The sequence below is a fragment of the Bubalus kerabau genome, chromosome 3, assembly GCF_029407905.1.
Source record: "Bubalus kerabau isolate K-KA32 ecotype Philippines breed swamp buffalo chromosome 3, PCC_UOA_SB_1v2, whole genome shotgun sequence".
In the NCBI taxonomy this organism is placed as follows: domain Eukaryota; kingdom Metazoa; phylum Chordata; class Mammalia; order Artiodactyla; family Bovidae; genus Bubalus; species Bubalus kerabau.
This window is the reverse complement of record NC_073626.1, coordinates 175,421,128-175,445,085: the sequence shown is the minus strand read 5'-3', so window position 1 is coordinate 175,445,085 and position 23,958 is coordinate 175,421,128. Positions and strand designations below refer to the sequence as shown.

The window sequence follows — 23,958 nt, the reverse complement described above, 5'->3', positions numbered from 1 at the left end:
GAATGGGAAAGACTAGAGATCTCTTCAAGAAAATTAGAGATACCAAGGGAACATTTCATGCAAAGATGGGCACAATAAAGGACAGAAACAGTATGGACCTAACAGAAGCAGAAGATTAGAAACGTGGCAAGATACACAGAAGAACTATACAAAAAAGATCTTCACGACCCAGATAACCTCGATGGTGTGATCACTCACCTAGAGCCAGACATCCTGGTATTCGAAGTCAAGTGGGCCTTAGGAAGCATCACTATGAACAGAGCTAGTGGAGGTGATGGAATTCCAGTTGAACTATTTCAAATCCTAAAAAATGATACCGTGAAAGTGCTGCACTCAATATGCCAGCAAAACTGGAAAACTCGGCAGTGACCACAGGACCAGAAAAGGTCAGTTCTCATTCCAATCCCAAAGAAAGGCAATGCCAAAGAATGCTCAAACTACCGCACAATTGCACTCATCTCACGATAGCAAAGTATTGCTCAAACTTCTCCAAGCCCAGTTTCAACACTTCATGAACCAAGAACTTCCAGATGTTCAAGCTGGATTTAGAAAAGGCAGAGGAACCAGATATCAAATTGCCAACATCCACTGGAACATAGAAAAAGCAAGAGTTCCAGAAAAACATCTGCTTTATTGACTACGCCAAAGCCTTGACTGTGTGGATCACAACAAACTGTGGAAAATTCTTAAAGAGATGGGAATACCAGACCACCTGACCTGCCTCCTGAGACATCAGTATGAAAGTCAAGAAGCAACAGTTAGAACTGGATATGGAACAACGGACTGGTTCCAAATTGGGAAAGGAGTATATCAAGGCTGTATATTGTCACCCTGCTTATTTAACTTATATCCAGAGTACATCATGCAAAATGCCAGGATGGATAAAGCACAAACTGGAATCAAGGCTGCCGACAGAAATATCAATAACCTCATATATGCAGATGACAGCACCCTATGGCAGAAAGCAAAGAACTAAAGAGGCTTTGATGAAAGTGAAAGAGGAGTGAAAAAGCTGATTTAAAACTCAACATCCAAAAAACGAAGATCATGGCATCTGGTCCCATCACTTCATGGCAAATAGATGGGGAACAATGGAAACAGTGACAGACTTTATTTTCCTGGGCTCCAAAATCACTGCAGATGATGACTTTTAATGAAATTAAAAGACACTTGCTCCTTGGAAGAAAAACTATGACCAACATAGACACCATATTAAAAAGCAAAGATAGTACTTTACTGACAAAGGTCCATCTAGTCAATGCTCTGTTTTTTCCAGTAGTCATGTATGGATGTGAGAGTTGGACCATAAAGAAAGCTGAGCGCCAAAGAATTGATGCTTTTCAACTATCATGACAGTTCAAGACTCTTGAGTCATCTCCAACTGCAAGGAGATCAAACCAGTCAATCCTGAAGGAAATCAGTCCTGAATATTCATTGGAAGGACTGATGCTGAAGCTGAAACTCCAATGTTTCGGCCACCTGATGCAAAGAAAGATCCTGATGCTGGGAAAGATTGAAGGCAGGAGGAGAAGGGGATGACAGAGGATGAGATGGTTGGATCGCATCACCGACTCAATGCACATGAGTTTGAGCAAGCTCCAGGAGTTGGTGATGGACAGGGAAGCCTGGTGTGCTACAGTCCATCGGGTCACAAAGAGTCTGACACAACTGAGCGACTGAACTGAAGAGCTCTAAAACAATGCCCAATTTGCAAAATAATTAAAAATATTCTCTGCCGTCTCAGCCCCCAGACTGATGCTAGGCTTTAGGACTAGAGCTTTTAGCCAACAGTTCTTGCGATGTTCAGTGACTTGTAAGCAAATAAACTCAACACCTCCCCGCTAATGCTGGAGTAGAACTCTGTCCAGACCTAGAAAGCTAAAACAAACTGCAGAGAACTGAAAAGGCTCTGAAGTGGCCTTTGAGTTTAGTGGGCCTCAAAAGATTTTGTTTTGCCAAGAAGGGAATTTTGGAAGGTAGAACAGCACCTACAAAAACCTGGGAAGTCCTGGAAATAGTTAAAGTATAGATGGAACAAAAAAGGCTGAGGGCATGGATAGGACTGGCTGGAAACAGAAGCCATACCAGTTAGGCATTTAATCCAGCACACAGATTGTTGCCTTTTATTTCACTAATAGACAAATAGATCAAGTACTGCAGTCAGTCTCTCACATTTGTCTTGTGGTCTCATAAGGAGAAAAGCTTGCCTTTTTTTCCTGTTTAGCCCCAGTGCAACTGGAACTTTGTAGACGGTGCGCCAGGCAGAGAAAACACTCAGGAATCTGCTAAGGCCAAATTTCCCCTGGCAGGGCCCCCTCAGTACCTTCCAAAGAGTGACTCGAGCTGGTATTCAAGATGGAAAAATAAGTTACTTTCCAAGTTATCTTGATTCATCCTCAAGGAAAGCCTACCATGGGTGGTTATTCTGAGTAAGAGGCAGGTAGATGGACGTGAGTCCGAGTGAACTCCGGGAGTCGGTGATGGACAGGGAGGCCTAGCGTGCTGCGATTCATGGGGTCGCAAAGAGTCCGACGCGACTGAACTGAACTGACTGACTGAGTCAGGTAGTTAGGATGGGTGCCAAACTTCCTGGCTTTAAATCTGCCCTCATCAGTCACTAGCGATGTAACCTTGGACAAGATACCTAACCTGTGTCTTACAGTCCACAGCTGTAAATTGGGAATAACAAAGGTACAGTATTTGAGATACTGGGGAAATTAACGCTTAAAAATATATATATATTAAAAACTTATATTTGAATACAGAAATTGAAGCCCTGGGAGGGAAAAGAATGCCCAGTCACACAGCAAATTAGTGATGCAGCTGGGACTGGAATACAGGTCTGATGCCCAGACCAGTATTCTCCCCCTACTCCTCAGAGCTCCTAGACAGTCACAGATGTTCACATGGACAGAGGAGCCTGGCAGGTTGCAAACAATCTGTGGGGTCGCAAGAGTCGGACACGACTGAGCGACTAAGCACAGACACACACACATAGATGTTCACAGCAGGAGGGAACGGGGTAGTGGAGGCGTGCAGAAAAAAGTAGCCAGGCGAAAGGCTCTAGGAGCTGAATCATAGGTTCTGCGTGATAGAAACGAGGTTGACGTGAGTATTTGTGCAGAATGACTGGCTCCTTTAGGACCTCCTGGGTCTGCGGCTCCGAGGACTGGAGCCCTATTGCATCTTGGGAGTCAGGGGTTAGCCCCGATGCATGGAGGGACGCGTAGTCCTTTCCCTCCCCCGCCTTTCCAACTCACCCTCCTCGGAGGCCGCCTTCGCTTCATCTTTCCCAGCAAGCCCCGCGCTAGCGCCGGCTATTGATTGGCTGCGGCGCGAGCAGAGGCTCTGCCGGCAGCAGTTATCCAGCGTTTCCGGTGCGAGGCCAGAGCGGGCGAAGCCGTCGGGGTGTCGGCGGTGGGGGTGCGTACGGCGGCGGCTAGGGGGAACAACGCGAGCAGAGGGTCTGTGGTCTCAGATGGTTTTGGCCGGTGCGGGGAATCGCGTGGGTTCAATGTGAGGGCTCGGGCCTGGTAGGGGGCAGGGCTGTGGCCTGTGCGCATGCGCGGGCGGCGCGCGCGCGCGGGCGGCTCCTGGGCGCGCGGGGCGTGGGTGGCTGCGCGCGCGCGCGACGGGGTGCGCCCACATGGGGCATGGGGGGCGGGGAGGAACCGGGAATCCAGCGTCCCGCCACGTCAGTCCCGGGCCTTGAGCCTGTTCCGCGTGCGGCCTGTGGTGAGCGGCCAGTGTTGTGCTGGGAAGTGACTTCTGGAAAAAGGAGGCCTGGCTGGGCACACCGGACTGACCAGAGACTGGAGAGAACCGCTGACTCCCTCCGGTGAAGGCCTGCCGGTTTGTTTCAAGCTTTGCGCGCCCCCTGATACTGGGATTTCTGATCCAGGCTGAGGAGAACTTTTCAAGAGTCTGGAAAATAGCAATGTGTTTGTTTCTATAGGATCTGTTCCTAACCTGACATTGCAAACTACAATGAAGAACCAAGACAAAAAGAATGGGCCTTCCAAGCAATCAGGCAACACTTCCAACCCCAAAAACACTCCGGGGCAACCGGAAGCAGGACCTGAGGGAGCCCAGGAGCGGCCCAGCCAGTCGGCTCCTGCGACAGAAGCTGAAGGTTCCACCAGCCAGGCTGCAGGGAAGGCAGAGGGTGTGTGCCAGCTCTGCTTTCCCAATGCGCAGGGGGAGGAGTTTGTGGCGCGCCGGTCTAGCTTCTGGAATTAGAGGCCCAGGCCACTGTTTACCCAGCAGAGAGGAAATGTGGAGAGGAGGCCAACGCTGAGTCTGCGCAGCCCCCCCAGGCGCTGGGGAGTGGATACAGCCTCCGATTCAAAGCACAGGGGCAGACCTCCAGACAAGGCTCTGACAGGATTAAGTCAGGTTGAGGTTGGCAGTCAGATGAGACTCCCAACCAGCAAATCCAGGTTAGAAACACCTCATTCACCAATGGGTAATTGATGTTTATACTTGAGGCATTTCTGGTGCTTTTTTTTTTTTCCCTCAACCAGAGAAGGAAGGATTTATTACTTGAAGAAAGTAAAGAGAAATCTTGATTTCCCGAAGCACTGTCTCCTCCGGAACTGTTTTTTTTAGACAGCACCCAGTGGCTTGCAGGATCTTAGTTCCTACCAGGGATGGAACCTCCCCGTATCTCATGAAGCCCAGAGTCCTAACCACTGGACTGCCAGGGAATTCCCTGGAACTTTTTTAATATCAAGAGGCAACATGCAGGGTGGAGAAGGGAATGGACTAGAGTTTAGATGTAGAGTTCCTGCTACATGATGCCACCCCTGTGTGTCTAATGGTCTGCTTACTTGATTTCTTTTATGCTCAAAACAAGCGTGATTGGGCAGTAGTGAGAAATAATTGGCTTATAGGGAAGTAAACTGAGGCTTAGAGAATTTAGGCAGCATTTAACCCAAACCAGTATGTTTGGGCCTGAAAAATCCCAACCAGCAGCCTAACCATCTTATTTCCCTCTCTGCCCTTCATCCTCTCCTGTAGGAGCACAAGCCAAGAGTGCTCAGTCTGGAGCCCTCCGTGATGTCTCTGAGGAGTTGAGCCGCCAGCTGGAAGACATCCTCAGCACATACTGCGTGGACAACAGTCAAGGGGGTCCAGGTGAGGATGTGGCACAGGCTGAGACTGCTGAACCCGAAGATGCAGAGAAGTCCCGGACCTATGCCTCAAGGAATGGGGAGCCTGAGCCAGAGACTCCAGTAGTCAATGGTGAGAAGGAAATCTCCAAGGGGGAGCCGGGCCCGGACGAGATCCGGACCAGTGATGAGGTCGTAGACCGAGACCACCGAAGGCCACAGGAGAAGAAGAAAGCCAAGGGTCTGGGTGAGCAGAGAACAGCTATTTGTGAGGGGAGGGAATTTGGACCTGACATACCTGGGCTAGTCTGCTCTGCGAGGATTCAGAAGAAACCCAACTTCCAGAGCTGCCAAACCACATAGTCTAATCAAAGCCGGGACAGTGGGGCCATCACGTAGAGGTGTGCGGTTGTTCATTGCATTAGGGGAACAAGTGCAAACCAAAGTCCAATATATATACTCTTTGAGAAGATGGGAAGCAGGAGTCATCAGTAGGCATCCTGTGCTATCACCATTTCTAACTTGCTGTGTGACCTTAGGCAAGACATTTCTCCTCTCTGTTCCTTAGTTTTCACTTCTCTACACAATAAGAGAATTGGACTAGACCAGAGTTGAACACTCAAATAAGTTAAGCTTAGCCAGAGGGCCCCAGAAGACCAAGAGAATGCCTCCTTTATCCAAAGGCTTGACTGCCACTGGTCCCAGTGAGTTGATAGTATGTTAGAACTGTAGCTGGCTGCTTTTTTAGCCAAAAATAGCGTTAGGTGAAATCTCTAGATTTGTAACAGTTGGCAACTAATAGGATAGGAGCCAAACAAAACCCATCTGTGGGTTGGATTTGGCCTGTGTGCCAACGATTTGCATTCTCTGCATTGGTCTCTCAGAGCCTCCAGGGGTTGACACATCAGGAACCTGGCACAGTGCTGTGCATGGTGCCCCCTCTGACTCAGGCACAGGCAGTGGAGGAGTCACTTGGGTGGGGATGGAGAGTGAGTGGGTTAAAGAAGCAAAGGTGATATTATACCCACATCTTATGGGGTCACTACTCCCCCATCCCCTCCCTGTTATCCTAATTTGAAGAAGCGTTTGGGTTTTTTTTTTTTTTAATCTTATGATCAGATATTGAAAGGTATGTTTATTTATTGGCAGGGGTATAGTCATTTTAAAGTACACTGTTGGCTGCCTCTGTTGACTGGAGTGCAGTGTTCTTGAGGAGACCTATTCCTTTTGTGTCCTTCCTTTTTCAAAAGGGCTTTCTTTGCATTGAAAGTGAAAGTCGCTCAGTCGTGTCCGACTCTTCACAACCCCATGGACTATACAGTCCATGGACTTCTCCAAGCCAGAATACTGGAGTGGGTAGCCTTTTCCTTCTTGGGGGGATCTTCCCAACCCAGGGATCAAACCCAGGTCTCCTGCATTGCAGGCGGATTCTTTACCGCTGAACCACCAAGGAAGCCCTTCTTTGCATTGAAACAGCACTGAATTCACAGGTGGGATACATTTTTTTCACCTGTAGGTAGAGCAGGCAGTTTTCTTTCTCCCACTCCTGGTGCTCATCTCTGAGATTTCATAGAGACTCATTCTTTTTTTTTTTTTTCCTTTTTTTTTAAAGATCTTTGTGTAATGGGTGGATTGATTCATTGATTGTTTTGGCTGCACTGCGTGGCTTGTGGGATCTTAGTTCCCTGACCAGGGATTGAATCTGCACCCTTGGTAGTAAACATGTGGAGTCCTAACCACTGGACTGTCAGGGAACTCCCTCAGTCCTTCACTGAATAAGTATTTGTTGAGTGTGTCCTCTGTGGTGGGCACTCAGGACGGTACTGGGGCTATACTGGTGGGCAGAACTGAGTGGGTCCCAGTGCTCCTGAAGCACACCAAAGAGCAGGGAAGGCAGCCAGGTCAGCAAACGGAAATGAAAAGTCTGATAGGCGAGGATAGTGGGCCCAGACCCAAAGGGGGCCTCCAGAAAAGGAGGTACATGCCTTTGCTCCCTGTGCTTTGCAGGAAAGGAGATCACATTACTAATGCAGACGCTGAACACGCTGAGTACCCCTGAGGAGAAGCTTGCAGCTCTGTGCAAGAAGTATGCTGAGCTGGTCAGTGCTCCCCCTTTGTATACCCTCCCTGCCCTGGGAGGTTGGCACATTTTTAACTACCCCAAGTTGCATTATATTTCTTCCTATGGCGCTGAATAGGCATATGGGAGGGGAGCTGAGCTGAGCTGGGAAAGGACCAGGTCTAAGAAGGAGGTGAAGGTCTGAGGCCAGGAAGCAGAAGGATTATCTATCAATAACAAAAAGGCCAACATGATACTCAGAATCATATTGAGGAGAGAAATAGGGAATCAGGGTCTGTTGCTGTATATAAGGAAGAGGGTAGCAGGTGGGCTGGTCTGTCGACACAGGTGTCCTGAGAGTTGGGCATATGTCGTGGTTGGAGAGTGTTACGAGCTTTGAATCTGGAGTCACAGCTTGGAGAGAAACTGGCATCTGCTGGCTGTGAGCCTCTGCTGGTCGATCCTCAGCGTCCATTTCTGTATCCTTGATATGGGACCCTTGGGGTTATTGGGGGCAATGTGTGAAGCACCATCGTAGTGTCTAGCCTGAGCTGCAATGGCCAGAGTTGGGTCAACTCTGGAGACCCTGAGTCCCCATGGGGCTCTTCCTCTGTCCCTGTCTTCAGCTGGAAGAGCACCGGAACTCCCAGAAGCAGGTGAAGCTCTTGCAGAAGAAGCAGAGCCAGCTGGTGCAGGAGAAGGACCACCTGCGCGGCGAGCACAGCAAGGCCGTCCTGGCCCGCAGCAAGCTCGAGAGCCTCTGCCGCGAGCTGCAGCGCCATAACCGCTCCCTCAAGGTGGGCCATCCACTTTTCCTGACCTCACTCGTCTTCAGTAGCTTTCCCCCTAAAAGCAGCACATGCTTTGGGATAGAAAGAGATTTCCCCAGTGACGCTGTGCTTTGAGCGGCTTTACCACTTGACGTGCACTTGTATTAGGTGAGGTAAAGGTTAAGGTGCTGAGGGAATCCGGACGAGGGGCTTCAGGTTTCTCCATTCTATAGAGTCCAGGGGAGCAGCTCTTCTCCCGGAGGGCTGTCAGTCAGGCCTTTGTCCTTGCTGTGCTTCACCTAGGGTGGGTCAGTCTGATTAAGGCTTGGTCAGTACTGTGACCTCCAGATCGTTAAACATACCCTTTGTGTTTCTTTAAAACTTTGCATCAGTATGCATGTTTTGCAACTTGTTTTGCTCAGTTTTACTGTATGTTTTAAAATGTTATAAATTTAATATAGATGTGATAGAGTAAAAGGTGACAAAAGTCTAACAAATCAAAGGTAATTATTGCCCACCATCCTCAACCCCAGCCCCAGTAGAAATTGATGGGAAACAAACCTATTTATATGTAAGTTTAAGCATAGCCGTCTAAGTTTCCTGAGTATAAAATGTAACATAGTTTTGTTTTTTAATGAAATTATTATACATGTATTGTTTCATAGCCTGTTCCATTTTCTCAGTGCCTTATCTTTCCCTATCATTTATATAAGCCTGCCCCATTCTTTTTAACAGTGGCATTATATGGATATACTGCGTTTAATCAGCACCCTAGTTAGTGTGTTTTGTGTTGTTTCCAGTTTTTCACTGTTACAGAGCTACAGTGAAAGTTCTTTTTATATATATCCATGGTTAATTATATAGGATTTATCCATAGGCTGAATCTCAGAAGTGAAATGTCTAGGTCAAAGAGTATCAGATTTTAATTTTAGTAGATCTTGCCTTCCCACCAACAGTGTCCAAGTGCCTAATTCTGCACAACCCTACCAACCCTGGGTATTACTGAATTTTAACTACTTGGTCAGGGTGAGGGGGTCACAGATAAAAGCACATTTAACTGAGACTAATAGACCTTCCAAACTTATTCTGAGACCAGGATGAGTAGGCTTCAGGAGATCTAGATTTCTTTAGAAAGGCACTTATCTCTATACCTATATTTTTCTAGGGAGTCTCTGGCTTGATGTCACCTGTTTACACAGGGGTCCATTAGAAGCCCCTGTTGTTTGACATCTCTTTAGAGCCTGGCTACTTCTCACTGGGAGAGCAGGGAGGGCTACTGGGAAAAAGCATCTGTGGACTGGTGGGAGAGCCCTGTGAGGCTGGAAGCGGTGGATGATGGAGCTGGGGGTGACTTCTCTGCCCAGGAAGAAGGCGTGCAGCGGGCCCGGGAGGAGGAGGAGAAACGCAAGGAAGTGACCTCGCACTTCCAAGTGACGCTGAATGACATCCAGCTGCAGATGGAACAGCACAATGAGCGCAATTCCAAGCTACGCCAGGAGAATGTGGAGCTGGCTGAAAGGCTCAAGAAGCTGATTGAGCAGTATGAGCTGCGGGAGGAGGTGAGGGGTCGCCAGGGGACTGAGGAGTCTGGGCGGGTGCCAGCACTAGGCAGCACTTTCCGGACTTCATCCCTTCACCCATTCCCCCTTCTTACCTTGGGAGGGATCTAGATGAGGAACTGAGGTGATGAGCGGAATCTTGCTTGTGACCACACGGCTGGATCCGTAGTGCCCTGTCCTAAACTGTAGGGCCAGATGTCCTTTGGAATAAAACTGTCCACGTTCTAGACTGGAGTTATATTCATGGATCATGTATTTTGTCGCACCCCAGCAGGGATTTGTGGCAGCACCCCAAATCGGACACGTTAATGCTTATGTAGTTAAACTTCTGAGTATTCTCACCTAGGTTTATAATGAGCCCTACAGTGATATGGGTCAATTTTTTCTGCCTACTTAAGACAATTTCAGTTTTCAGAGTATTTTAGAATTTGGAATCACAGGGTAGGAGCTGGAACTGTGTTCAGTGATCGACTCTAGGGGCTGTGCCCTCCAGTTACTTGCTGCTTTGCTGCCCCCGCCACCTGAAAGGGCAGGATGTCACTCCCTTGACTGGTGTTGACTGCTGTCCCAGGCACTCGAATCCCTCTCTTTGGGTCCCTGCACACTGTCTCTTGGCCCTTGTGGGCCAAGTGAAGGGCCCTCTTCCTCTTCCCTCTCCTTTCCCCCTGGTACTCCCATTTACTAGGGAGCTGGGCTACAAAAGTGCGGGTTCTCAGTCCAGTGGAGTAATGAGGCTAAAGGTTTGAGTGTATCTGTTACTTGGCTTCCTGGGAGGTAATCTCATCCCGTTCATGCCAGACTGACTCTGGGAAAGAAACAAGGTGAGGTTGGGAAGTAGACCTTCCAGGGACTTGGGGCCCACAACCTATGGGACACATGGGAGTCCAGCATGTCATACTGAAGTGGGAGACTGGGCAGTCCCCTGGTCTCTGCATGTGGAGCTTCCTGTGGGCCTCCCCAAGAAAAGCTCCTAACAGATGGAAACCACACACCCACCCCCAACAATGCTTTCCTGCAGCACATTGACAAAGTCTTCAAACACAAGGACCTGCAGCAGCAGCTGGTGGACGCCAAGCTCCAGCAGGCCCAGGAGATGCTGAAGGAGGCAGAGGAGAGGCACCAGCGGGAGAAGGATTTTGTGAGGCTCAGGCCCCAGGGGTGGGGGTTCTGGGAGGAGGTGGGTCGGGTTCTGGCTCAGCTCACAGCTAGGTGTGCCCGGGAGAGGTTTTCTGGTTAGGCCAGGGCACTGCTAGCTCAGAAACCATCTGAGAGCAGGAAGCCTCGGGGGGTCATGGTGCATATGGCTAAAACAGTCCAGATGCAGCCTCTCGGGGCTTCTGATGGAATCTGGGGTCCTGTCTAATCAGACCCCTGTCTGGGGTCCTGAAATAGCTCCTCAAAGAGGCTGTGGAGTCCCAGAGGATGTGCGAGCTGATGAAGCAGCAGGAGACCCACCTGAAACAGCAGGTAAGACTGTGTAGCCTCCCCCGTGCCTCCATGGTCCCCAAGCCAAGTCCCATCTCGGGGGAGGGAAGTGGAACCCTCATTCTAGGCCCACCTTGCTCCTGTGTGACCTTGCCAAGCCTTTGTTCTCTCTGGACCTGGCTGGCACCTTTGTGGTGGTGACCAGGTGGGAAGACAAGCTAGAAGGACTTGTTCCTGGTCCAAAGTGTTGTATTCCTTTTGAGGAGGCGGAGACAGAACAGGTGATTTTAATTATGTAAATTAGACTTCATTCTGGAAGAAGAGTTTGAAAAGGAAGATTACAGGAAATATATAAATCACCCCCAGTCCTACTTTTTAGGCTTAACATTTTAGATTATATCCTTCCAAATAGATGGGTTTTGTTTTGTTTTAAGGAAAACTGGTATCTCAACAGAACTGTTGGGTCAGAGGGCTAAGGGTGGGTCTGAGTGTGTTGACCAGAAGTGCCCTCCAGAAAAGCCCAGTCTTACCTGTGGGCTTCCCTCTCACCCAGCTTGCCCTGTACACTGAGAAGTTTGAGGAGTTCCAGAACACTCTTTCCAAAAGTAGTGAGGTGTTCACCACATTCAAACAGGAGATGGAAAAGGTAACTGTGGTCCAGATTGGGGGTGGCTATGGGGGTGCAAGCAGCTTCATTCTGAATCGAACATGAGGCCTGCCTTCAGGAAGCCCCCATCCGTGGAGTGCTTCATGTGGCACCGTTTACAGTAATATGTGATTGATACCCCATAGAGGGGTAAGAGTGGGCGTATTTACCTGGATACACCCTAAGGTGGCTCAGAAAGCACTGATCTCGCCCCCTTGGGACGGTTTCCCACCTTGGAGACACAGATGCACAAATCGCCTGACCCCCTGACCATTTCCTTCTATGTGTCACATAACCCAGATGACTAAGAAGATCAAGAAGCTGGAAAAAGAAACCACCATGTACCGGTCCCGGTGGGAGAGCAGCAACAAGGCCCTGCTTGAGATGGCCGAGGAGGTGGGCTGAGTACGGTGTGCAGCCGGGCTGGGGGGTGTGTGAAATTCTTGGCCCTTTCCTGTACTTTCTACCAAGAAGGATGCAGTGAGCCCCAAGTGAAGCTGGGATTCATGCGCATGTCTGTCCAAGTCCAGAGGCACCGGCTGTCTCCTCAAGGGAGGTAGTGAGCTTAGTGATAGGTCTGTAGTGGAAGCAAAGAGAGCAAATGGAAGAAAGGAGGAAAGAGCAGGAAAAGCAAGGGGTGCCGATGTGTGTGCAGCTGGCATGCAGAGCCGTGCAGATAATTTGATTTTGTGGCTTGAGGTGAAGGAGGAGAAAGTAATTGATGGAGAGGCTGCTGTGTGCCAGACCCTGCTAAGTGTGTGGATGCGTCAGCTCGTTGAGCTCTCTCAAGATCTGTGAGGTGATGTTAGTAGTCCAGGCTAACTGATAAGGCAACAGACTCAAAAGCCAAGCACTTGCTAAGGCCATCTTAGTGGCCTTAAGTGAATAAACAGAGGAATCCATCACCTCCAAGCCATGCCCCTTCTCTATACCACACCTGTCTCCAGCTGGCAGCCATGTTTCAGCATAAACCAGGACTGTTTACTCGAAAGGGGCCAGCTTTTGACTCTGGCCAGTGCCCAGCGTTGTTAAAATGTGAGTGGTGAATGTTTTCTACCAAGTGGCAGTATGTGGGCGGTTGATTATATGGAACTGAAGGCCCCATTTCTCTCCCTAGAAAACACTCCGGGACAAAGAGCTGGAGGGCCTGCAGGTGAAAATCCAGCGGCTGGAGAAGCTGTGTCGAGCGCTGCAGTCAGAGCGCAATGACCTGAACAAGAGGGTGCAGGACCTGAGTGCTGGCGGCCAGGCTCCCCTCACTGACAGTGGCCCTGAGCGAAGGGCAGAGACTGCCAACGCCTCTAAGGAGCAGGGCAGCGAGGGGCCTAGGGTTCAAACACCGAGCTCCCCAAGAGCCACAGAAGCTCCTTGCTGCCCCGGAACACTGAGCACAGACCCTTCAGGCCAATCGGGGCCCCAGGAACCCACCTCCATCACCGCCTAGGGTGCCCATGCCAGGGGGCGCTCTGGGAAGGGAGCGAGCCGCTCAGCCAGGCCCGGCCTGTGCGAGGCTCCCACCGCTGAGGCCCAGGGTGCTCTTACCTGGCTGACATCTGACTCTGCAGTTTTGGATTTTATGGGTCAGTTCTGCATACATACGGCATATGTGCAAGGCCTCATACATTTATATATCTGTAAGTGTAAAACGGGCTTGCATCACAGGTGGTGGTGTGTACACATCAAGTCAGTGGCTCTTCTGTGAGCTGAAGCGTCTTAAAGGGGAGCTGCCGTCACAGGAAGCTGGCAGGACAAGTGTCTTGAGCTTTTCCCTGCCCGACGTGAGGCCCACCCCTCCCTCCCTGCCCTTCAGAGCTCATGACAGGTGACACACCCAGGCCATGACTGTGTCTCTCTTAGCAGGACTTGGGCAGCTCCAGCTCTCCTAGCTCCCCTGGAAGCTCCTTTGCTTCCCTTGACCTGGAAAAGGGGTCTCCAGGCAGAGCGTTGACAGAGCACTTGGGAGCTGGTGATCAGACTGCTTCCCTGCCTAGGACGAGGGACCTGGAGCGTGTTCTGTGCAGGGTGATGTGCTGGTAGGGAGCCCCTCAGGTGCCGCTTCCCCTGCGTGCTGGTGGTGCCAGGACCAGGCCAGTGATGCTTCGCAGTAGCCTTACCATTCACAGGTGCCTCTCTAGCCTGCACAAATGACGGACAAGAGATCACCCAAAGGATTCTTTCTGAAGGTTTGGGGTTCGGTTTCCTTGGTGTTTGTTTTGCACATGACAGTGTTTGTATTGAGGCTCTTCTGGGGGGTGGGGGTGCTCTACCAGTGCTGCCTGGGTTCCTGGCCTCTAGCGCCCCACCCCCCTCAGCACCCTGCCTGGCACCTTTGCCACATTGGTGCTTAGGTTTCCTGCTTGAAGTCAGATTATTTATGGTAAGAGAAAGGAAAGGGTCCCCATGGCTTTGCCACAAGCTTACCAGTGGCTTCAGTCCTGGGTGGCCACTGCTGATGCCATCACCACTGTCTCCACGTGGCAGATGCTGGGCCCCGGGTCCAACCGTCCCCTTGGCTTGATGAGTCTGCTTCATATATCCATGCCCACAATGTGCATTCTTTTTTGAGATTTGCCCTGATTTTGTTATCCACGTAATAAGAGCTGAGATATGCCCTCCTTGACATCCTACTTGTTCCTGTGTGAGAGCCCCTAGGTCTTGTCCAACAGCGAACGGATAAGAATGAGACTCAGCCATTGACTGAGCCCTAGAAGTCCGCAGAATGGCCACAGATAGTTGTGTCTGTTTCTCCTCTACCCCAACTCCCACCCCTCACACATGCTACTCTGTACTCTGAAACACCTACTGTTTGCAAACTTGCCAGAGCATTAGCCAGTCTTTGTACAAAACACTTCTGGGACAGCAGAATGTATGAGTCTTGCATAAGGAAGCAGGGGTACGCTGGGTTTGGGGGTACCATAACCCCATCTCCAGTTGGGCCTCAGCTTCATTGTAGCTGTGGAAGCCATAGACCAAGATGGATTGAGTGGATGAGTTTTTGCTTCTTGCTGTATTGAAGTTAGTTCATTGTCTTATAGCTCCCTTCATCTTCCACAAATAGTCTGCTCTTAACAGCTCTTAAATCCCTCAGGTGATAAGGTTCATAACGAGTGTGAAGTACTCCTGAATTATGTTAGGACTTAAACCAGAGATGGCAAATGAATGACACGCCATTTCCCCTCTTCATCCATGGGTGGTACCACTAATCTGCTTGAATATTTCCTGCTAGATTCCTGGTATACCCTCATTTCTCAAGATTCCCCCAGCAGCCAGTGTGAGTGCTGAGACCTATTTGCCATCTCTGGCTGAGATCCTGCTCTGCTAGAAGAGCTGCCAACAGGGTTTGCTGGGCTGAGGAAGCACAGGAAGAGGCAGAAGTTTATGCCTGCCCCCTTCAAAGAGCAGGGAGGCCTGCAGTGGCCCACAGGATCACCTGCCCCACTTCAGCTACCTCTTAAAGCCTATGGTGTTGGCAGGGAGGGGACTGCCAGAGCCCAGTATGGTGTGGCAAGTTACAGTCTTCAGAAGCCAAGTCTAGCTGCTTGGTGAGCAAGGTGGCCCCAGCCGTGCAGGGTAGAAGCTCTGCTCTCAGCTCAGCCGTCCGTCTGTAGCCATCCAGGCCAGGCTGTAAGGTGGGGTCCCATTCTTCTCTCCGTTGACCAAATCTTTTCAATCACTACAGCTGCTCTGCTTGCTCTGCTTTCCAAAGTCAGCCCGGGTTCCTGGGTGCTGTCCACACCAGCCAGGGTCCTGGGCCAGATGAAGAGGTGGCCTATCCATGAATGAAGGCCAGTTCCTTCCTCACTGGGGCAGGTCTCATGCCCATGACCTCAGTTTTTGGACCAAGAGCTGTGTTGGTTTCTTAGATTGCTAGCTTTTCCTCTAGGGGACCACCATGGGTGAGGCTCTGCTGACAGTAACTTGTGTTCAGGGTCTTGGCCAGCTGAGAGCTTCGTGTACACCAGATTCTGAGAGGTGGCAGCAGCACTTTTTTAAAAGTTTGTTTTCCGTGAGGTTTTTGGACCATGGGCTGCGCTCAGGCACTTTCTATGAGAGAATGTTATGTCTGTAAAGGATGGTTATTTCCCCGCCCCCGCCCCCACCCTGGTGTCGGTAGGGGAGGGCCCAGGCCTGCTGAGGTGGTTCTCCTGCTGCTACTCCAGCCCTCCCACCTTGCACAGCACAGAGGAGGTCACCCTAGGGACAGCCGGGCACCTGCCTGGGGGAGGGGTGCTGCCTTCTGTCCCTGTAACTGCTTCCCTTATGGCCCAGCCTGGCCGTCCAGATTTGTTTGAAGCTGTGCAGACAGCTTTTTTGTCTCCTTTTGGTATTCACAACAGCCAGGGACTTGATGTATTTTAAAACCACATTAAATAAAGAGTCTGTTGCCTTACTTTTTCTCCCAACCTTCGTGGTCCTTTGCTTGGATCCATCCAGCCATCACTGACGTGTCCAGATCTGTGACATTTCTGGTTCTGCCCTGGTATGGTGCACCTTCCAGAGTGCCCTGCTGCCTTCCAGCAGTCACCGCAGCCTTAGGACACTAGCAGATTCACTTCAACTGCCTGAGCAGAGCCCTTGGCAAAGTTGGCATGATGCTTATCAGATATACATGATTTTTTCCCATCAAAACTTGTCCTCTGAGAGCTCATGGGCTAGTGACGGGGAAAGGTGCTTTTGGATACAGAAAAGTTGGTTGTGCTGTGGGAGCAGAGAGGAGGTCCTGTTCCCTTCACCAAGGGGATAGAGTTGGATCCCAGAAGAGTCTTAGGACCCAAAAGGCAAGTGGAAGCTCGACATTCAGTGAGGAAGTGGTTGATTTGCCAAAGCGGGTGCTCTGGAGGGTAGTGGGAGGAAATGAGACCAGCCAAACCACCATGAGCCGCTGTGCCAGGCTAAGGAATCTGGGCTAGATCGAGAGAGAAGGAACCACTGATGTTTACGAATCAGTCAAGTCTGTGAGAAAGGCACAAAGAGTGGAGACTAAAGAGTGGCATAGGCCAACTAGTGGGGCCCAAATTAAGGTGAGTGGGTGCTGTCGCCATTGCCACTGGGCCTGTCCACCGTGGGTTGTATCTCTGGCACTGGCCCACCCAAGAGAATACACAGGAACCTCCAGGTCCCTTTGATTTCATGCATTCCATCCCAAGACCAGAAGCTGCACTTCATGCTTATGAATGGGTGTGTTTCTTACTCCTGTTCTCCCACCCGAGACGAGGTGTAAAAGTTGAGACTCCTATAAGGGAGACATCCTACTGGTGCCTCACCCAGCATCCTGGTCTCTCCACCTGGGCTGGGCTGGCCCAAAGGATTACATATGAATACCCGCCACATGGCAGAGACAAGTGTCCTTCCCTCCAGGCTTCCACAGGCTTATGTGTCCACACTGATTGCTGAAGAAGTCTTAATGTCTTCCCTTCTGGAGCAGTCTAGATGTTAGAAGCACCTGGGAAACAGCCCTGATGAGGTGCCTTTGGAAAGGGTACCCACCCCTCTGGAACTCAGTGAGGCCCAGGCCCAAGAAAGATGCTTCTGCTCAGTGGGGGTGGGGTGGGGGGAGGGGTAGGTAGGTGCGGTGGTGGTGTGCTGTCCTGGGGCAGTTATCTGAGACTGCAGGGCAGCCTCCTGTTGCATCAGATGCTTCTCAGGAGACCTGAGCTGGGAGCCTCTGACTGGTCTTTTAATAGCTGCCCCATTAATCTGGCCTCCTGGGGCAGCACCAGCAGCGCTGGCTGAGCCTTCATCAGATACTCAGGTTTCCCTCCTGGGGACTGGTGTTAAGTGCTGGGTAATCGCACTGGTTTTGCTCTGACCTGATGCTCCCCACACGTGTCCCCTAGGCCTGGGGGTGGGGAGAGGGTAGGCTTGGTATCGTCATTTCATGAATTGCTGAATACACCCCCATCGCCTACCAGAATGGGTGCTCTGGAGGGAGTGGTATTACCCTCAAAAGAATATTGTCGACTTTTAGTAAAACGGGACAATGACTACCTTCCTTCAGGATTGTTAAAAGGATACATAAAATGCATAATAGGGGACCTGGACTCACTTGAAAGATGGTTGTCTTCTCTTGCAGTTTCTTTCTGCTGCTGCTTTTTGTGTTTCATATTTGTTGTTGTTCAGTTACTCAGTTGTGTCCAGCTCTTTTTGACCCCATGGACTGCAGCATGCCAGGCAACCCTGTCCTTCACCAGCTCCCAGAGCTTGCTCAAACTCCTGTCCATTGAGTCGGTGATGCCATCCAACCATCTCATCCTCTGTCGTCCCCTTCTTCTCCTACTTTCAATCTTTCCTAACATCAGGATCTTTTCCAATGAGTCAGTTCTTCCCATCAGGTGGCCAAAGTATTGGAGCTTCAGCTTCAGTACTTCCAATGAATGCTCAGGATTGATTTCCTTTAGGATTGACAGGTTTCTCTTTGCAGTCCAGTTCAGTTCAGTCGCTCAGTCGTGTCCGACTCTTTAAGACCCCGTGAATCGCAGCACGCCAGGCCTCTCTGTCCATCACCAACTCCCAGAGTTCACCCAAATTCATGTTCTTCGAGTCAGTGATGCCATCCAGCCATCTCATCCTCTGTCGTCCCCTTCTCCTCCTGCCCCCAATCCCTCCCAGCATCAGACTCTTCCAATGAGTCAACTCTTCACATGAGGTGGCCAAAGTACTGGACTTTCAGCTTCAGCATCAGTCCTTCCAATGAACACCCAGGACTGATTTCCTTTAGGATGGACTGGTTGGATCGCCTCGCAGCAGTCCAAGGGACTCTCAAAAGTCTTCTGTAACACATTCAAAATCATCAGTTATTCAACGCTCAGGCTTCTTTATAGTTTAACTCTCACATCCCTACATGACTATTAGAAAAACCATAGCTTTGATTAGACAGACCTTTGTCGGCAAAGTACTATCTCTGCTTTTTAATATGCCTTCTAGATTTGTCATAGCTTTTCTTCCAAGGAGCAAGTGTCTTTTAATTTCATGGCTGAAGTCACCATCTGCAGTGATTTTGGAGCCCAAGAAAATAAAGTCTGTCACTGTTTGCATTTCCATTGTTTCCCCATCTATTTGCCATGAAGTGATGGGACTGGATGCCATGATCATTTTTTGGATGTTGAGTCTTAAACCAGCTTTTTCACTCTCACTCTTTCACCTTCATCAAGAGGCTCTTTAGTTCCTCTTTGCTTTCTGCCATTAGGGTGATATCATCTGCATATCTGAAGTTATTGATATTTCTCCCCTGGCAATCTTGATTCCAGCTGGTGCTTCATCCAGCCCGGCATTTTGCATGATGTACTCTGCATATAAGTTAAATAAGCAGGGTGACAATATATAGTCTTGACATACTCCTTTCCCAATGTGGAACCAGTCCATTGTTCTATGTCTGGTTCTAACTATTGCTTCTTGTCTTGATCTGAATACAGGTTTCTAAGGAGGCAGGTCAGGTGGTCCGGTATTCCCATCTTTTTAAGAATTTTCCAGTTTGTTGTGATCCACACAGTCAAAGGCTTTGGCGTAGTCAATGAAGCACAAGTAGATGTTTTTCTGAAACTCTCTTGGTTTTTCTAGGATCCAATGGCTGTTGGCAATTTGATCTCTGGTTCCTCTGCCTTTTTGTAAATCCAGCTTGAACATCTGAAAACTCTTGGTTCACATACTGTTGAAACCTAGCTTGGAGAATTTTGAGCATTACTTTGGTAGCGTGTGAGATGAGTTCATTTGCACAGTAGTTTGAACATTCTTTGGCATTGCCTTTCTTTGGGATTGGAATGAAAACTGACCATTTCCAGTCCTGTGGTCACTGATGAGCTTTCCAAATTTGCTGGCATATTGAGTGCAGCACTTTAACAGCATCATCTTTTATGTATTTTATATGAATATATATATATGCATTCATTCATTATCTCCCAGCTCCCCACCTCTTTCTCTCCTCCATTTCTGACAAAGCTTCCACCATTTTGCAAGGGATTGTAGCTTCTCTCTTAAACTGATAGGCAGTGAAAGGGTTTTTTGGATTGTCCTCACATAACCAATATCATCACCTTAATTCAAATGGAGACGTGAAGTCGAGTGAAAGGGACAACTTAATAAATGTGGAGATGCTCCTCCCATCTTACTCCATTCACTCTATAAAAGGTCAGTTTCTCTTTAAATGCAAATTACCTACTGCGAGCTCAGCTTCCACCCATTCCTTTTCCCTAGTTGGAGAGTGCTGAGGGCGGAGGGAACCGGCACGGAAGCATCACTCCAAACCCTAAATCTTCAGGTTAGTTTCCCCCTTGGGGGTGGGTGCAGAGGCGGAATGACGCTGATCTCTCGCTTCATTTCGGATCCTGGCTCCCGAGCTGAGAGATCTTTTTGGCACGCGACTTTAGAGACTGATTGTGGAAAATAGATCCCAGGTCGCCACCACGCATTCCTGGGGAGCTGGGGCTCCCGCTGTAATTCTCTCGCGTCTCTAAATGGACTAAGCTGCTGCTGGGCCACGCATTTGACGCGCTTGTTTCCCCAGCAACACACCCCCCTCAGTGCCAGCCGGCTTCGTGCCGTTTTAAATGCTTATGCCCCAGGCGCCACCCCAGAGTGCGGAGTCGGGCTTAGTGGTGGAACCTGGGAGTAAGCAGCTTGGGGAAACCCCGTAAAGGGCCTCCAGACCTCAGGCCGAGGGACCTCCGCGGACCTGGAAGCCGAGGGGGCGGGCCGGGAGGGAGGCCGAGCGGTGCGAGATTTGGCGCAGCCTTTGTTGGAGGCCCAGGCTGCCGGCTGCCCTGCCGGACCACCCGGCCCTCTCTGACTACAGCTGCAGCCAAGAGGGGACTTCCCGACTGGGGAGGGTGAAGCAGCTGGAAGTCTGTCCCAGGGAACTAACGGGAGTCTCCTGGTGTTTACCGTTGGGGGTGGGGTGGAAGAGAGGATGCCAAGTGTATAAGTGCGGGGACTGAGCCCTGCCAGCTCAACCATTGATGCCCATCCTCTAGGGGTTCGACATGGGATCTTCCCAGGTGATCCCATGCACGTTTTGATCCCCTTCCATGCTGAGGTTCGTCAGGGTCTGTCCAGGCAGTTGCTGAATAGAACCGGAGTCTAATTAAAACACCCCTAATCCCCAGCTGGGCTCCTGCCAGCTCACATCCACCCTGACTCCCCGTACATTTCCTCCGCCGGCTCCACCCCTCCGCTACAGGGACTGGAAACCCCGGGAGCAGCTGCAGCTGAGAATAGTGTCTGGTCCAGTCCTTTCAGGCAAGACCTAGGTTTACAGGCTAAGGCTCGAGGGCAGAGGAGACCTGGATTGGGCCACAGGTCTTTCAACTACACAGCTGTGATCTCAGCAGTAGGTGCTGGCACCTGGCCTTGCCCACACTGGAGTGATGAGGGGATAGTTAGAAGGTCCTGGGGCCATCCTTTGCAGTTCTCAGGGATAGCTGGATGGAGGGATGGCTTTGCCTACACCATCTCAGCGGGGCTGCCTCCCTCCCAGGGCCTGAGGTCTAGCCAGCATCCAATGGAGGATAAGAAGAAGAAAAGGAGTCCCAAACCCTGTTTGACCCAGCCAGCCCAGCCCCCAGGCACACTACGCAGGGTCCCAGTGCCCACCAGCCACAGTGGCTCCTTGGCCCTGGGACTCCCTCATCTGCCATCCCCCAAACAGCGGACCAAGTTCAAGAGGTAGGTACAGATGGGAAGTAGGGCAAGGAGGGAGGGACCCTAACTCTGGCCTGAGCCCTGTGGGCAGCAAGGTAAAGGGGGGCTTAGCCTATAATTACTAAGCAGGAATCCATGCCTTCCCTGGGGCTCCCCCTCCCTTCACTGGCCCCTGAGAATTCAGACCCAGTCCCTACTTTCAGGTGTGTTGGGAAAAGACCAGGTGGGTCACAGGGCTCACCCACTGTGATGATGCACCTCAGAGCAGGGAGTGAGCAGCCTTCCAGGAAGTGAGTCAGAGAAGGCTGTTGGGCACACTGGAGACAGAGACTGTTCTAAGCCGAGGGGCCTACCTGGCAGAAGTATGGAAGAAAAATATTGCCTGCAAGGTTCCAGGAATCACAAAGTGGTTTGGTGGTCCCGGAGTGTCATGGGGCAGGAAATGGTGAGGGGATACTCAAGTAAACAATTTGAATTCTCCACTTAATTTTGTTAATGATTGAAAACTTGCCTCCTGCCTTGTAATGTGTCTGCCCTATAGTGTTGCCACTAAACACACACTCCCCCTCTGATTACTGTTTCCCTGCGCCTTTGGCACCACCTACCTAACAGGCATGTTTGGACACGGCCAAGTGAGCGTAGCTGAAGCTCAGGGCTGGGACAGGAATAGTAGGAAGTGCAGTTGGAGAGGCATGGAGGCCAAGCTGGGAAGGCCGTTCAGGGTTCTCCTGTGGGCAATGGAACATTCAAAAAATGGTTTTTATATACAAGAGGGGCAGAAAAATGGTTTTGGAAGTGGTAAAATGGCTCTCATGGCACTAAGGAAGTTAACTGTCCCCAAATTCACTGAAGACCAGTAAGGCCAAGTGATCACAGGAGGAATGAGTGAGGGGTCAGACAGGAACCCAAGAGCCCTGCTCCAGGCGTGGTTCTGGCTGTACCACTGGAAGAAAATGACTTCTTCTGACCTCTCACCCTCACCCCTCTTCATCCATTTGCTTCCCTTAATGCATCCGAGTGCCCCAGACAGGGTCAGAAGAACAAATATCCACTTGTGTTGATGGGTAGATGGAAAGATGAATTAGTGCATAGACAGATGGCACAAAAGACCTGGGGTACCTGGCTTCCCCCACCCTGTGACCATGGCCACACCCACTCACCCAGGGTAGGCAAGGAGAAGTGCCGCCCCGTGCTGGCAGGAGGTGCAGGCGGCTCTGCAGGCGCACCCCTGCAGCACTCTTTCCTGACCGAGGTGACCGACGTCTATGAAATGGAAGGGGGGCTGCTGAACCTGCTCAACGACTTCCACTCAGGCCGGCTGCAGGCCTTCGGTGAGTCCTGGGGGTGGGGCTGGAGGGCTGGGTCTCTGGGGGGTGAGACTGGGACCGCAGTCCCAAGCTTGCTCCCAGAGCTGACAGGTGCTGTCCAGGGAAGGAATGCTCCTTTGAGCAGTTGGAGCACGTGCGGGAGATGCAGGAGAAGCTGGCCCGGCTGCACTTCAGCCTAGATGTATGTGGAGAGGAGGAAGATGAGGAGGAAGAGGAGGACGGGGTGACAGACGGGCTGCCTGAGGAGCAGAAGAAGACGATGGCTGACCGCAACCTGGACCAGCTGCTTAGCAATGTGGGTCAGGGCTGGGGGCTTCGGTTCCTGAGGGCACCAGGGGGTGGGCACCATGCTTCCAAGACCATTCCTGGCCCCTAGGTGAAAAACTGGGGGTGCATGGAGGCAAAAGCTCTGGGCCTCTCAATGCCCACCAGAAGCTGGGCCCCAGAACATCCAGAATTTGGCCTGGTGCCCCTCCTTACAGAAACCCCCCTCTCTCTGTTGACAGCTGGAAGATCTTAGTAATTCTATGTATCCTTTCTAGGGGACTTGACAGTGGGTGTCCTCCCTCCCAGATATAAAATCAGCTTCCACCTCCCCACCACCCTGCAGGAATATTTACAGATAACCAATGTCCTCACCCCTTTCAGTCCTACAGAATTAGCGCCAAACTTCCCCTACCCTGGTAGAGGTGCAGAAAGAATTCCCCAAATGTTAGGTGAAAAATAGTGGTTGCAGGGAATATGTTCTACGTACTTACCAAAATATTTTTAGGCCACTTTAGCTTACACCAATCTATGACAAAGCTTGTCTGATGTCTCCCTATTCTTTCAGCACTAAACAATTATTTTTACTGATCAGATTATCTCCCATCTAGTCCTAACAGAAGTAGTGCACACACACCTGCATGATCTAAACCAGAAGTGAGGGGGTAAGGCACCTGACAAGAGGGGCCAGCAAGGGCTGCAACCCTAGATCACGGACCACCCGAGTCCCTGACCCCCACCCCTTTGCACAGTTGGGGAAACTAAGCTTGTGCAGGCTGGGACAATAGGGCTGGAAGGACCTGGGGTCCAGAGCATCACAGTCCTTGACCCGCACAGACAGAAGCTGCACCTGGCCGAGAACGCCGAGCCGGAGGAGCCGTCAGCTGTGTAGGTGTAAGACCCAGGCCTTGACTGTCCCTTCTCATTTCCTTCAAACTGTGACTTTCTTACGGACTTGAGTGGGTGTTTCGCGGCCCCCCCAGGTGCTATGGGAGAGGGGGGCACTGAATGGAATTAAACCAGAAGGAAAGAAAGCGGTCTGTGTCTTCTCTCATTGCGCCTTTTACTCGGCAGGAGCGCCCGGGCCCCAGCTCTCGCATGGACGCCCCTGCGCAACACACTTCTGGTTTGGGAGGTCCCGCTCGGGCAGTTAGATTCTCCGG

General features: G+C 50.7%; 2 protein-coding genes across 5 annotated transcripts; both read left to right on the top strand.

Annotated features, from left to right (window-relative positions):
- Positions 1-3,282: 3,282 nt before the first annotated feature.
- On the top strand, positions 3,283-15,960 carry TXLNA (taxilin alpha). Of its 4 annotated transcripts, none has more exons than XM_055573830.1 (11): positions 3,283-3,464; positions 3,956-4,165; positions 5,020-5,358; positions 7,119-7,210; positions 7,797-7,967; positions 9,305-9,499; positions 10,518-10,637; positions 10,892-10,966; positions 11,478-11,570; positions 11,871-11,966; positions 12,688-15,960. In XM_055573830.1, exons 2-11 carry the CDS (start codon positions 3,988-3,990, stop codon positions 13,012-13,014), a joined length of 1,686 nt encoding a protein of 561 aa, XP_055429805.1. In that variant the 5' UTR covers positions 3,283-3,464; positions 3,956-3,987; the 3' UTR covers positions 13,015-15,960. The 4 variants fall into 4 exon arrangements, with proteins under 4 accessions (XP_055429805.1, XP_055429806.1, XP_055429807.1 ...); XM_055573831.1 differs by having other exon boundaries at positions 3,289-3,423; XM_055573832.1 differs by lacking the exon at positions 3,283-3,464 and adding an exon at positions 3,511-3,852.
- A 3,736-nt stretch (positions 15,961-19,696) lies between these two features.
- CCDC28B (coiled-coil domain containing 28B) lies at positions 19,697-23,829 on the top strand. Its single transcript, XM_055573825.1, has 6 exons — positions 19,697-19,824; positions 21,040-21,227; positions 22,368-22,534; positions 22,633-22,826; positions 23,038-23,060; positions 23,633-23,829. Exons 1-6 carry the CDS (start codon positions 19,711-19,713, stop codon positions 23,685-23,687), a joined length of 741 nt encoding a protein of 246 aa, XP_055429800.1. The 5' UTR covers positions 19,697-19,710; the 3' UTR covers positions 23,688-23,829.
- Positions 23,830-23,958: the final 129 nt, after the last annotated feature.

What these genes read in the sequence shown, in the direction of transcription:
- TXLNA (XM_055573830.1), top strand. Translation starts at nt 3,988, where the DNA reads ATGAAGAACCAAGACAAAAAGAATGGGCCTTCCAAGCAATCAGGCAAC. An exon ending in TCAAACAGGAGATGGAAAAG is followed by an intron (nt 11,571 to 11,870) that starts GTAACTGTGGTC and finishes CACATAACCCAG; the next exon opens with ATGACTAAGAAGATCAAGAA. An exon ending in TGCTTGAGATGGCCGAGGAG is followed by an intron (nt 11,967 to 12,687) that starts GTGGGCTGAGTA and finishes TTCTCTCCCTAG; the next exon opens with AAAACACTCCGGGACAAAGA.
- CCDC28B (XM_055573825.1), top strand. Translation starts at nt 19,711, where the DNA reads ATGCAAATTACCTACTGCGAGCTCAGCTTCCACCCATTCCTTTTCCCT. An exon ending in TCCAAACCCTAAATCTTCAG is followed by an intron (nt 19,825 to 21,039) that starts GTTAGTTTCCCC and finishes CCTCCCTCCCAG; the next exon opens with GGCCTGAGGTCTAGCCAGCA. An exon ending in AGGCCGGCTGCAGGCCTTCG is followed by an intron (nt 22,535 to 22,632) that starts GTGAGTCCTGGG and finishes GGTGCTGTCCAG; the next exon opens with GGAAGGAATGCTCCTTTGAG.